This window comes from Tauraco erythrolophus, chromosome 4, assembly GCF_009769465.1.
Source record: "Tauraco erythrolophus isolate bTauEry1 chromosome 4, bTauEry1.pri, whole genome shotgun sequence".
In the NCBI taxonomy this organism is placed as follows: Eukaryota; Metazoa; Chordata; class Aves; order Musophagiformes; family Musophagidae; genus Tauraco; species Tauraco erythrolophus.
Genome location: NC_141468.1, coordinates 44,638,795 through 44,652,497, shown reverse-complemented (window position 1 = coordinate 44,652,497; position 13,703 = coordinate 44,638,795). Strand labels below are relative to the sequence as shown.

General features: G+C 41.6%; 1 protein-coding gene across 2 annotated transcripts in view; it reads left to right on the top strand.

Annotated features, from left to right (window-relative positions):
* The first annotated feature begins 10,112 nt into the window (after positions 1 to 10,112).
* Positions 10,113 to 13,703, top strand: part of OSBPL8 (oxysterol binding protein like 8) — a 66,473-nt gene continuing 62,882 nt past the window's right edge. The window contains exon 1 of one of the 2 annotated variants that reach the window (XM_086610889.1): positions 10,113 to 10,152. Coding sequence is in view for 1 of the 2 variants with exons in the window: in XM_086610888.1 (XP_086467014.1) it covers position 10,152 (1 nt within the window). In the remaining variant the exon portion in view is untranslated. The remainder of the gene's footprint in view (positions 10,153 to 13,703) is intronic. The other variant, XM_086610888.1, reaches the window with a different exon arrangement.

Genomic DNA, 13,703 nt, shown 5'->3' with positions numbered 1-13,703 from the left:
TTGAAATAGTAAGTGTCCTTTTTTTCGTTTGTTTTCCGTTTTAATGCTTTGACTCTGTATTTGACCATAGTGTCTGTCAAGGGGAAAAGACAAAAAATGTTCCTTTAAGGAAAAGCAAGGTTGGATTTTGTTTTGGAAAGTTCCACACAGAGGAAGTCCAGATCTATCTCGTGTCTCAGGACGGCAACTGATTCCACTTTGGCATCAGAAACGGAAGGACTTGTTCTGCCACCTGTCCATCTTGTCTGTGGAAACATCTCTGCTGATTTACCTTACTTTTACATTTCCGGAAAAAAAACTTTTAACAACAACAACATTGCTTTTCCTTTTGCCTTGGCTTGACTCCCTTCATTTCCTGCAGTAGTTTCCAGTAGGTGTTGGGTGCGTCTGCAGCTGTAGACATAGTCCGCGCTTACACAGACTGTTATGTTGGAACAGAGGTGGGTTGGGAGGTGGCCCTCAGCTGTTCTTTGCCACTGCCATGCCAGACCTGCAAGCAGAAAGGCAGATGCCAAGTCCCATGGCCTAGCTCAGTTTAAATTATCTGCATTTTGGGAGTGTCTGTTTAAAATAATTTGCAACAGTGGGAGTCCCCCTGACAGAACAGGGTTGGGGGACACCTGCACAGACAGGCTTGAGGGCAGGTCTGAAAGGCAGCAGCTGCAGTGGGGAAAGAGGAGGCAAGGACCAGGTGTGGAGGATTAGTGATGTCTTAACACCTTTCAGCTGTGTCTAGAAGAGCCTGTCACACTGCAAATTCATAGCGTTGCCAAAATGAGAGATAAGAAACCACAGGGAGTACCAGCTGGCCTCTCATCACAGTGCAGAACTGGGGTTTTTCACTCTGCTATATTAATAGGAGCATCTTGGCTTCTAATGCAAACCGCTAGATGAACATGAGTTGACTAGATATATGGGAGGATGTGTGCGTGTATGAGGCTATTAATAGTACCTTTTCAGTTGTGGAAGAAAGCTGTATGTGTGAGAAGAAAGGCAGGATTCCCTGACTTTAAATTGTTAAATTTATCATGTTGCTTTCTTAAACCTTTTTTAGCTTTGGACAGTCAAAATGCAAGGCCCAAATAGTGAATGTGCCCTTAAGTCACAGAGTGGAGTTCTGAAAGGAAAAGTTTGCAATATATCTAACCACTTAGTTTGAGTACATCTTTTTTTTCTTCAAACAAAGGCTGTCATTGACCAATTTAACCTTGTATAAAGTTCTATAAGGTCAGTGTGACATCCACTTGGTTATTTTGCTGGCTGATGCTGCAGCATCTTGAAATGTAAAAATAAAATGTTAGATTTGGCAATGTAAGGTTTGATTAAATCTTCTTTCCCTACTTTATCACAACAAAGCCCCAAAAAAATATTCTGAATATTTTATGAAGCTTCATGGATTCTCTCTGATTCAAGCTTAAATGAAAAAAAAATCCTAATGATTTATCGCCACTCTTATTCTTATGCTCAAAAGTTAGACTGAGCTGTAGGTAAAACTGGCTTGTGGAGACAAAGTGGATAATGCTCCAGGTAACTAGAAGCCTCTTAGGTGAAGACATAGCCATTTTTACCATTAAGACCAACAACTCGTTTGAATCTTGGGAGCAGTCTTGCAGAATATGCATCATGAAGACTGGGACAGGTTAGGGAGCTTTGAAGTTCATTTAAATGGTCAAAGTGCTTCAGAACACTTGGAACTTGAGCTTTTTGAGAGGATGTTGGATTTTAGTACCTGAAAATGGCTCTTACCACCTCTTCTGTACTCCTTCGTTTTTCTCAGGACAAGTTTGCCTGTGGGACACCTGCTTAAGATAGTAACTATTAAAGTTCCAGTGAGTTTTCAGAAATTTGATATCCTTTCTTGGCACTCATTGCCATCTATCACTCTCAAAAGATAGCTGAGGTATCTGGACCATGCTTCTACTTTCCAAGTTTTTTGTTTTCAAGTCTTGTTCTTAAGTGTTTCAGCTTTCCTGCTTTGCTTTTTTTTTGGTGGTGAGTTTTTTTTTTCCCTTCTGAAAACAGCAATACAGAAACAGGAAACACCTTTCTTTGCACATGGACTGTTTATTAAGGAAATGAGAAGGCAGGTGATGAAACTCAGGGTGGAAGGAAGCATTTCATAAGAAGGGTGTATTTGGTGGTGTTAAGTGATCACAGTATTCTTGGGGGACATACGTGATATAGATTTCATAGATTTCATAGATTTCTAGGTTGGAAAAGACCTTAGAGATCATCGAGTCCAACCGTCCCTAATCCCCATTAAACCATATCCTCAAGTAGCTCATCCACCCTATTCTTAAACACATCCAGGGATGGGGACTCAACCACCTCCCTGGGCAGCTTATTCCAGTGGCTGACAACCCTTTCAGAGAAGAAATACTTCCTAACATCCAACCTGAATCTCCCCTGACTAAGCTTATGCCCATTTCCTCTTGTTCTATCACCCATCACTAATGTAAAGAGCCCTTCCCCTACCTCCCCACCATCTTTTCTCAAGTATTTATAGGCTGTAATCAGGTCTCCCCTCAGCCTCCTCTTCTCCAGGCTAAACAGCCCCAACTCCCTCAGCCGCTCCTCATAAGTTTTATTTTCCAGCCCCTTGACCAGTTTAGTTGCCCTTCTTTGGACTCGCTCCAGGAGCTCAATATCTCTCTTAAAGCGAGGGGCCCAAAACTGGACACAATATTCCAGGTGCGGCCTCACCAGTGCCGAGTACAGGGGCAGGATCACTTCCCTGCTCCTGCTGGTCACACTATTCTTGATACACGCCAGTATCCCATTGGCCTTTTTGGCCACCTGGGCACACTGCTGGCTCATATCAAGCCGGTAGTCAACCAACACCCCCAGGTCCTTTTCCACCAGGCAGCTCTCCAGCCACTCCTCCCCGAGCCTATAGCGATGCTTGGGGTTTTTATACCCCAAGTGAAGGACTCTGCACTTGGCCTTATTAAAGCTCATGCCATTGGCCTCAGCCCAACGTTCCAGTCTGTTCAAATCCCTCTGGAGAGCCTCCCTACCCTCGAGCAGATCGACACAGCCTCCCAGCTTGGTGTCGTCCGCAAATTTACTGAGGGTACATTCAATCCCCTCATCCAGGTCGTTGATAAAGATGTTAAACAGAACTGGACCCAGCACTGAGCCCTGGGGAACCCCACTGGTGACCGGCCTCCAGCCGGATTTAGCCCCATTTACCACCACTCTTTGGGCCCGGCCATCCAGCCAGTTTTTAACCCAAAGGAGGGTGTACCTATCCAGGCCAGCAGTTATCAGTTTCTCCACCAGAACACTATGAGAAACTGTATCAAAGGCTTTACTGAGGTCCAGGAAAACTACATCCACAGCCCTTCCCTCGTCAACTAGGCGGGTCACCCTGTCATAGAAGGTGATCAGGTTTGATTGGCAAGACCTGCCTTTCATAAACCCATGTTGACTGGGCCTGATCACCCGGTTAACCTGTATGTGCTCATTAATAGCACTCAAGATAACCTGTTCCATGACTTTGCCCGTCACCGAGGTCAGACTGACAGGCCTGTAGTTCCCCGGATCCTCCTTCCGCCCTTTTTTGTAAATGGGGGTAACATCCGCCAGCCTCCAGTCCAGCGGAACTTCCCCAGTGAGCCAAGACTGCCCAAATATATATATATATAGTTGTTGACTCTGGTGTGGTTATACCTGGAGGAGACTTTTGAGCATTCAAACATTGCAATTCAGAGTTTACATAACCATGCAGTTCATCATCTATAACTTGTATATTATTACTGGTTTTGTCAAGCTCTCCTGACTTCACAGTAGAAGGAATTGAACCTAGAGATCTACTCAGCTCTCAAATTTCTCTTCTAGAATTGTAGAACAAAACCTCTTCCTAGTTCTTCCAAGTTCTTGTTAGCACGTGTAAGATGCTTAGTTTGAGACTTGAGGAAAATTTGTGATTTCTTTGTTTACCAGATCTTTTGCTGAATTGTGTGACCCTGTTGGCCCCACTCCATTTTTACCAGCAACTCAGCTTCAGTTCCTGCGTTCTCGGAGCTGGTCTCAGCAAACACGCGGTCCTTGGTGTGCAGTGACTCTGTGCCGTATGCCAGAAGCTGGCCTGACCTGCAGCTTGTTCACTTGGTGTGTGGGCTTGTGAACTGAGAGAGACAGTTTGTGGCCTTGCACTGCGACCTCGTCTGTACCTCCTCTGTTGCCCTGGATTCAGAGAGCCTGGAAAGGAAGGCGGGTGCCGTGATTGCCTTCTGTGCTGTTGCCGCTCCCCCGCTGCACGGAGCAAAGTGAAAGTACCTTCGCCCTCTCACGTGATTGCAGAATGACACTTGGATTGTTTGAGAGCCTCAGTTTGATCGCCCAGGTAGATTTAGGATTTAGATTTCTTTAATCTCTTAAAACTGATCGTACCCCTGTTAGCTCTTAATTTTTCTGAAACTTACTGTTCCTTATTTGTTTTTAGCACTTAGATACCTTTCTCAAGAGTAGTACCTTAAACTTCTTTATGGACTTCACTGAACTGAATGCACTGATAACCACACTTGAGAACTGCTTTACTAGGGGTCACCTGGTGATCCTGGCAGAGAGCAACGTGAACATGAGCCAGCAGCGTGCCCTTGCCACGAAGATGATGAATGATATCCTTGGATGCATTAGATAAAGTATTGCCAACAGGTCGAGGGTGGTAATCCGTCGCCTCCACTCAGCACTGGTGAGGCCACACCTTGAGTGCTGGGTCCAGTTTTGGGCTCCCCAGTGCGAGAGATGCATGGGCATACTGGAAAGTGTCCAGTGAAGGGCCATGAAGATGGTTAAAGGGCTGGATAATCTCTTATATCACAGAAGGCTAGGAGAGCTTAGACTGTTCGGCCTGGAGAAGAGAAGGCTCAGGGGGATTTCATCCATGTGTATGAATACCCAAAGGAAGGGTGTGAAGGTGACAAAGCCAGACTCTTTCCAGTGGTGTCCAGTGATAGGACAGAAGGTGATGGACACAAACTGAAACACAGTATGTTCCCTCTCAACACCAGAAAACGTGTTTTTGCTGTGAGGGTGACTAAATATGGCACACATTTCCTAGGGATGTTGTGTAGTCATCATCTTGGGAGATATTCAAAAGTTGCCTAAACACCTTCCTACAAAAGGAGGGTTGGACAAGAGGACCTCCAGAAGTCCTTTCCTACCGCAACCTTTCTATGGTACTGGTAATAATGTTTCTCTGGTACTGTTGTGATTCTGCTTTCCAGCAAGGACCTAGGTGAATTTTTACCCTTCTTGATGCCAGTGTAAATAGATTTCCTTTCTCCTAGCATGCCTCACCCATCCTTTTTGCCACACTGATCTTTGAAATCAATGTATTATGCCTGTGTCATCTTATGTGACACTCATCTTGGGCAACAGAAGTGTATTAAATTATTTTAGGCCTTAAGGAAAGAAGGCAGGTGTCCAGCAGAGCTTAGAAGGTCAGCTTTGAAGGTCAGAGCCCTGGAGAACACTTGGCCTTTGGAAAGGCCAGATCAGCATGCAGTAACCCTTTCACCATGTGCTCGGTGCAGACTGTTAGTAGGTCACGGGTGAGGCTGTCCCATGCCTCTGAGGTATGACGGTGGAGTGTAAGAGGGTACTCTGATGCTATAACAGATCACAAAACAATGTCACAGTGCAGATGCCATATCTAATGACTGTAGGTGATAGGACTTAGGGAGGAAACCAAAACCTGCCTATATAATACAGTATGCAGGTGTTCAAGTACCTTGGTCTATTGATTAAACAGAAAACGTATTAGATTCAGGGGTCATCTCTACCACTTCCACTTTGTGGCTGCACCTTGGCTGAAATTCAGGAAGGTGGTGGAGAGCAGTGAGGTTACAGGAGGCAGCATACCAAGCATCTAAACCTCCTCTGGCACAACTTGGGGCCAGTTCCTCTCATCCTGTCTCCTACTTGGGAGAAGAGACCAATGCCCAACTTGTTACAACCTCCTTTCAGGTAGTGATACAGAGAATAAGGTCTCCCCTCAGCCTCCTTTTCTCCAGGCTAAACAACTCCAGTTCCCTCAGCTGCTCCTCATAAGACTTGCGTTCCAGACCCTTCACCAGCTTCATTGCCCTTCTTTGGACCCGCTCCAGCACCTTGCTGTCTTTCTCGTAGTGAGGGGCCCAAAACTGAACTCGGTATCCAAGGTGCAGCCTCACCAGTGCTGAGTACAGGGGGACAATCACTTCCCTAGTCCAGCTGGCCACACTACTTCTGATACAAACCAGAATGCTATTGGCCTTCTTGGCCACCTGGGCACACTGCTGGCTCATATTCAGTCAGCTGTTGACCAACACCCCCAGGTCCTTTTCCACTGGGCAGCTTTCCAGCCACTCTTCCCCAAGCCTGTAGCATTGCATGGGGTTGTTGTGACTGAAGTGCAGGACCTAAGGCATACTCCTACAGCTTTTGAGATTGTTTTTTTTTGTTTGGTTGTTTTTTTTTTTTTTTAAAAGAGTGGGAGTTAGGAAGAGGTAGGAAGCCATGTAAGACATTCAAGTATGCACATTTATAGGTAGTTAGGTAAAATCATGTTCACACAGAGTAGTAATGCATGCTGTCCTTTGTTTCTATCAGAGACCCAAGCAGGGTTTTCCTGTTCTTAAGGTGCACCTAACTGAAAACCAGACTGTTAAAAAAACTATCAATGGCTGATGCAATCTGCTAAAATAAATTTACATTAAATACAGATGTTAACAGGATAGGTTGTCAATCATGTGATAAGTAGGATGTGTTTCCCTTCTGCTTTAAATATTCTGAGCTGATCACCCTAGATCGTCTTAACTGTTGAAGTACGTTATTTTGTGGTATGATTTGTCCAGTTGGCACAGCTGCTTCAAACTGAGCAATACCTTTCAAAGTGCCAGTTTATATCCATTCTCTGTAAAAGAAACATAGGTGATTAGCTGACATGCCATCATATAATTCTTTTCAGATAATTTCAGTTTACATGTGCCCTTCTGAGTATTTAAGCTCTTAAAAGTTGTGAGTTTTGAAATAAGAACTTCTATTAATTAAATCCCCAAACCAACTAGGCAGACAACCAAACTGCAGACACTTGTGAATGTGGAGAGAGCAGCAAAGGCATGTCATAAACATCCCACAAAATGTAAACAGATGATAATTTAAATTTGAAGTTGTGTCTTCAAATCTAATGGTTGGGTTAGCTGAAGTAGAAAAGAGCTCACTTACTCGTGGAAGCACCCCTCATAATAACCTGACTGCATTTACAAATAAATAAAGAAATTCCCCTTTCCCAGATTGATTAGACAGTTGTTTCAAAGACATGAAGCTCGGATGGTTGGAAGCATTCTGTAATTTTCAAAATAAATCTGTTTTCCAAGTTCATACTTACTTGCCTTTTGCCAATGTCTTTTTGCTGAGAGATCCCTTTTCCCTCTTTGATATTTATTTTGGCATATTTCAGAAGCAATATTGTTCACTTTCAGCCTTCGTTTTGCCAAGAAAAATAAGCCAAGCTGCTGTCTGCTCATAAGCTAAACAATGTGGGGGAAGGTAGTCCTTAACCGTTTCTGCACCTGCTTTACTCTGCATGTCTGTTCAAATGTGAGCCTGCAGAATTTCTCCCTCCCTCTCCCAGGTAACTTCTCTGCAGTCTTTGGGACCCTACTGGATAGTGAGTTTTCTGGGACCATGGATGACCATGGCTGCTAAGAATTAGATGTTAGGGTACCTGTCCGGTGATACTACCCTTGAGGCTGAGGTAGGGAAGGATGTAGTGGCTGTTGTCACATGAACAAATGGAGAAGCAGAATACACCAGGAGTGTTGAAAATAAAAATTATGAGTTAAAATATGTGTGTTAAAAATACAGGGGAGTTTAAAACTGTTTTATGGTGAATGTTGCTGTATGAGGAAAATTCTGTTTATTTAAATAACTGAGTATGACTGCAAGTTTGTGTAACTACAAAAGCTAACTAATTTAAATATCAGTGTAAACATCTGTTTGCAATGTCACTCATTTTTCATCCTGTTTAACACTATTTAGTGTTTCTGTAAACTGAATATGTGTGCAGCCTGTTCTTGTTGAATTCCCTGCTAATACTAGAACCTAAAATGGCTAGGAGTGGGGAGAGATGGCAAGGAGCAGCTTCCAAAAGACATCATCACCAAATTCTGCATCCCCACACTGCTGTGTGGAAGGTGCGCGTCGCAGTGCCTGTGCCCTGGGAAGCTGAGCTTCTGGGGTGAATTCCTCCTTCTGCAGTAATGCGATCTTTCGTTTTATTAATGCAAATTAAGCACTTTTAGTCATCTCCCTTCTGATGTCTACTATTTCTAATTTACATGAAAACATCTAGCCATACACTTTCCAGTTACGTGCCACCTCGATAATTACTCAGGTACTTGAGTAAGATCCTTGTCAGTTCTTTGAGTTGAGTCATAGGGAGCTATGAACTTTGCCGTTTCTTTACCACGCAGTCTTTTTGTTAAACTTCTTATTAGTGCTTCCTTTTGTGTTTTAGTGGCACATGTTATGGTAACTTACTATAGCGTGTTAATTGTGTATGTTCTTCCTAAGGCATTTTAAATTCTAATGTGCTTTACATAATACAAGAACAAAAATATGATAATAAAACCATTGAAAGCAGTTGAACAAATGTTGCTCATTATAGTGAGAGGTGTTTTCATGAGTGTGTATTTTCTGAGGCAGGCTTTGAACTGCAAGATCTTGTGGTATACTGTCCTCGTCCTCTCCTTGCACTTCTCTTGTCCTCCTGCACTCAGGACGTTCCTCAGGCTCCTTGGAAGGGGATGTGACGCCTCCTCTCATCTCTCTGTCCTCAGTTAATCTGCTTCTGTTAAAGCTTGAGCTGAAGCTATACCTTGGTGTATACCCATACCACAATATGCTAACACTGTAGCTTAAAAAACAGTCACTGTTTTCATGCTACCCTCTGTTCTTACACAAGTGTTAGTTTAGCAATCTGGCTTGTAATTTAGCTGCTTCCTGCCGCCCCCTCACCCCACCGAAGACAGGAGAAAAAAAAAAACAGGAAAAAAAAAAAGTCCTTGGGCTAATTCTCTGATCAAACACTTGCTTTGGCTGGAGAGGAGGGTGGTGTGGGCATGGCTTTGTGGAGAGTGGGACTGCAGGGTTTTCTCCCTGCAGGATACTGGATTTACTGTTTTGAACAGGTCAGCGTACAACCGTCTCATCTACTTGTGTCTTTTATTGATGGGAACCTTGGAGAGAGAAGCAGAGCAACAGGCTGTAGGTGGGCATCTCTGCAGGCATGCCATCCTGATCTGCTTCCCGCCTCAAATCCATGAAAGGAATGAATGGTTAAACTATGTTTTTTCCACCAAGTTTTGCTTGATTCCAGACCATTTTCTTGTCTCACCAGTGACTTCAAGTGTGGTGTGAATACTGAGGTTTATTGTAGCTTTCATTCTCTAGTGAAAGAAGTAAATAGGAAATGTGTGGAGAACAAGGCATTGCTTTCAGGCTGCCTGTGGTGACGGCCAGCTGTGAGTGCCTGCTCTGCCACAGATGCTCCTAGTTTGCACAAATCATTTAATTTCTGTGTCTCTGTTCCACAAAGCAAAACGTGGCTGTTTCTGGAGTTCTGCTCCAGAATAGCTTTTATATACCCAACCAGCCTATGTGCAAATACCTGTGGGCGCGAGTGGTGTGCTGCTGGCGTCTCTGAAACAAGGGGAAATACAGAGCAAAGCTTGTAGCTTTTGTGGGTTTTTCTTTCTTCCTTTCTTGCTTGCTTGTGGTGTTCTAGCATAGCTCTTCCTTATTTGATGCAAGCGTAGTTAAAAGTAAATGTCTCTGTGAGTGGCTTTTGTTTTGGCCATTTTACTTGAAAATATCTTCTCCATTCCTAAAAAGTTGTTTTTTATGGGTAATGTACGTGTTTTGCAAAGAACCGTAATATACACAGTTTACAATAGAAGACTATTTACTCTCTTAAAATGTAGAGAAGAGACAGTGTGGCTCTTAAACAGATTTCAGCCATTGAAAGTGAATTATTGTATTTTTCTTTCCCCCTCCAGGATCTCGAGTAGCAAGATGGAAGAATTCTAACTGACGGAGAGACAGACAACGTGCCCTTTCAGCATGGAGACCGTTCCAGTTGATGGGGAACTTGATAGAAATTCAGTGAGTAACTCAAGTGTGTCTTCATGTGATCAGATGAATGTGAAGATGCTTTTGCAGGGAGAGAATTAAATGGCTTGACTCTGTTCTAGTTTGACTTAAATTGATACTTTTCTGGTGAATACATTTGGAATATCACGTAGTATCACACATCGTTTACTAGATTCTCGCGATAAGGGGGCTGGATGTCAAGAAACATTCAGTTCTTGGATTTGATCCTTGGTGTCTCTGAGTCCCAAAAGAAAAAGGTATTCCTCTCAGTCTTACTAATTGGCACTTAACTAGTTAGTGACTATGGACAAAAAAAAAACCCCAAACCCAATTTCTTGGTGAAGCAAGGAGCAGAAAAGGCAGGAGGAGTGATAGTTATATGTTATCAGAGTAATTTCAGGTGTCAGAGTTGATAATCTGTGCTGATTATAAAATTTCTGAAGCAGTGAAAATACCAGCTCTTTCTTTTTAAGCACAATTTAAAAACAGGAAAGGCTAGTGGATACGATGACACTTAATCATCATCATAATGTTGAAATTATTTAAGAATTCAGTTTTTCCACAAGCTATGTTATATGGAAGCGCTCTAATAGCTGAAGCAAGAAATCTTTTTTAGTTTCGAAAGCTTCTTTCTGAGTCAAAGCACTGCCTCCCAAAGGCAGAATAGAGTATCTTTTCTGTGACTGAGGTGAAGCTCAAGTTTAACACCTCGTTGGTGACCAACTTTATTTGTGAAGGTTCAGCTATTACATGGAGCTATTAATTTGATCAAGTGTTTTATTATTGTTTTTATCTTAAGTGGTGAATTTGGAGGCAAGCTATTTTGCAGTGCATTAAGAAAATACTTGTTTTTTTTCTGTAATAAATACCTTCATTGACTTGTTGCAAGGCTGATGCATCTATATCCCAGGTGCGACATATTCTTGAGTATCATGTCAACTGTGCAACAGGATATATTTTTTCAAAAAATCCAACCTGACCATTCAGTGCTCCTTGTTTCCTAAAATAAAAAGCATTTACCAGTTTACAAAATAACTTGAAAATAACTTGAAATGTGCTAGTTTTCTTTTTGTGGCATGCCTTCACAATAGCAAGATTTTAAGAAGGTATCTTGAAACGAGGCTCTCTGTTTTACCAAGTCTGCTTCAGAAGAATGAGAAGTGTAAGGATAGATTTGCCTTTCATCCTATGTGCTTAGGCACCTCAAGTGTTATCTCAGAATAATTTTTTTTAACTGATAGTATACTGTGATTGGCTACTCTAAGCATTTATTACCAAAATACCATTTAGTGAGGTAATTCTGTCTGGCAGCTACAGTGTGAAGTGTTGCGTACGTCTTGCGCTACAGATGTTAAAAACATTTTTGAAAGCTTACCTGGAAGTCTAATATAAACTTGGTCTGGTGTACACCATAGTAAAAAAGTTGAAACTGACACATTAAAAAAAAATAAAAAAACGTATATTTTAAGAGATATTGAACCCAGTAATTTTGAAGACCTTGAGTGTGTACAAATTCTGACGCTTCCTAAAATTTTAAATTTTTTTGAAGGATCATGTTTGAGATTGCGGGTAAAGTCTGCAATACTAAACAATCTGATTTTTTTTTTTTCAAGTTCTATTTGTCTGATTAAAATTAATGAAATACATGAGTTGCAAACATGCATAAAGAACACTGATCAACATTTTGCTACACAGTTTAAGTAATTTGGGGGGTTTCTAGGAGGTACTTGAAAAAGACCGTTTTAGAGGTGTTGAGCTTTCTGGTGTGTTTTCTGCTTGCATGTAAAGGAAAAACAGAGGAGATCACAGAACTTAATATTGTGAGCTTTTCTTTCCAGATCAGTCTAGGGAGAAAAGTCTTACATGAGATGCTTTTCCTGTCTAATTATTAGGCTTATATACACTATGTCAGAACACAAATTTTATGGCAGCTCAGAAAGCTATTTTTGTAGTCTTGCGCCATTAAAGCAGTGTAAAATACTAGGCACTCTGGTTTGAATTCTTGTTTGAGAACAGTTTTTCCCTATTTTTCTAGAAAATAATAATTCAATTTAGACTGGCCTAGAACTCAGAACATCACATGGGAATGTCTGGTGTAAACCATTCTTTTTCTAAATATTTTCTTTTAGAAAACTTTCTAGTTGACTAATTTTTACCAAAACATGAATTTCATAAATACTTTGCATTTGATATAACTTTTACAGTCAGTCCTTGCTATTTAAATACATCGATAGACTTAAAAGTTCCTATTTTCCTTGAAACATAGAATAGAGATCCTTTTTACTGATCAGCTTTGTAGGTTGAGTTAGTGGTCCTGAATTTGTATGTAGCATGATCAATCTTAGTGATTTACATGTATTAGAGACTGATTTCAGGAAAAGCCTGTCTTCAGCAGGATGAAAATTCTAACTTGGCTTTAAAATGTGCATTTAAACTTTGTTAAGAATTTAGCCGTAAGTTTAGATTGTAAATCTAGTAAGTGTTTTTAACAAACTTAGCTTTTGTAGTGTAAGATTCAGAAATGCTAGCATGACATAGGTTTTTGCTTTTACCCTAATATTCAACAGGAAAAGGATTTTGTTTTATAGAACAAGTTGGCAGATATAATTTTAGGTTTAGTAGCAGTTGTTCTAAGCTTCATTTCTGAGAAATTAATGTCTAAAAATAGTGCTTTTCTGAAGCTCAGAGCTGCTTTAATCTAAAACTTTACTGGGAGGAGAGCTAGGTTTTGTATGTTTCGATAGTAACATTTTTAACTAAATGTGCCTCAGCAGAAGCTAAACCAATCATATGGTGTTGAAAACCTCCCTTGACAAAAGACATGTTCTGTAATTTGTAATGAAAGTAATCAATTAAATAAATGTGAAAATAAGGGTAGGCTGTGCCTCTGGAAATAAGTGTATGTTTCTCTTAGTTTTGTATATTTAGAATAGAAATTGTGGGAGATGATGGACATGAATACCCTGACGGCATCTTTTCAGAGAAAACATTGACCTAGTAAAGCTGTCATGTTTGGTTCCCTTAGGGGTTTGAAACTCCACTCTGCAGTGATATGAATTGCAGATGTTAGAGGTGCAACAGGCAACTGGAACACAAAGAAGTCTTTTTGGCCGAAATAGTCTCATTTCCATATCTTAACATCTTGCATCGATATTTAGAAACATATATCCTGCAACTTTTAGGTAAATCCACAGGCCCAAATAGCTCTAATGAAGAGAGGAGGTTGACCAGCAACGGAGGCAGTTTGGTGTGTAAACAGAATGTCTGTCGGAGAAGATCAGGGACAGAGTTAGCTGGGCTTGTGTTTCAGCCTCTGGCGTGGGAGCTGTTTGTACCAGTTCATAGGATTAACCATGCAATGCTAAAATATTTACATAAAAAGCCCCTGCATCGTCTCGGGTGACGGGTTGCCCTGCTCTGTGGTGTCATGTTGTATCTTGGTCAAGGCTGCTTGAGGGGCAGGCAGTGAGACGGGACCTGCTGCAGTGCTTTTTCGTTCTATTTCTTCAATGCGTAAGTACGTGCTGAGAGTGAACGTGCTGTCCGAGTCTCAGAAACTTCTG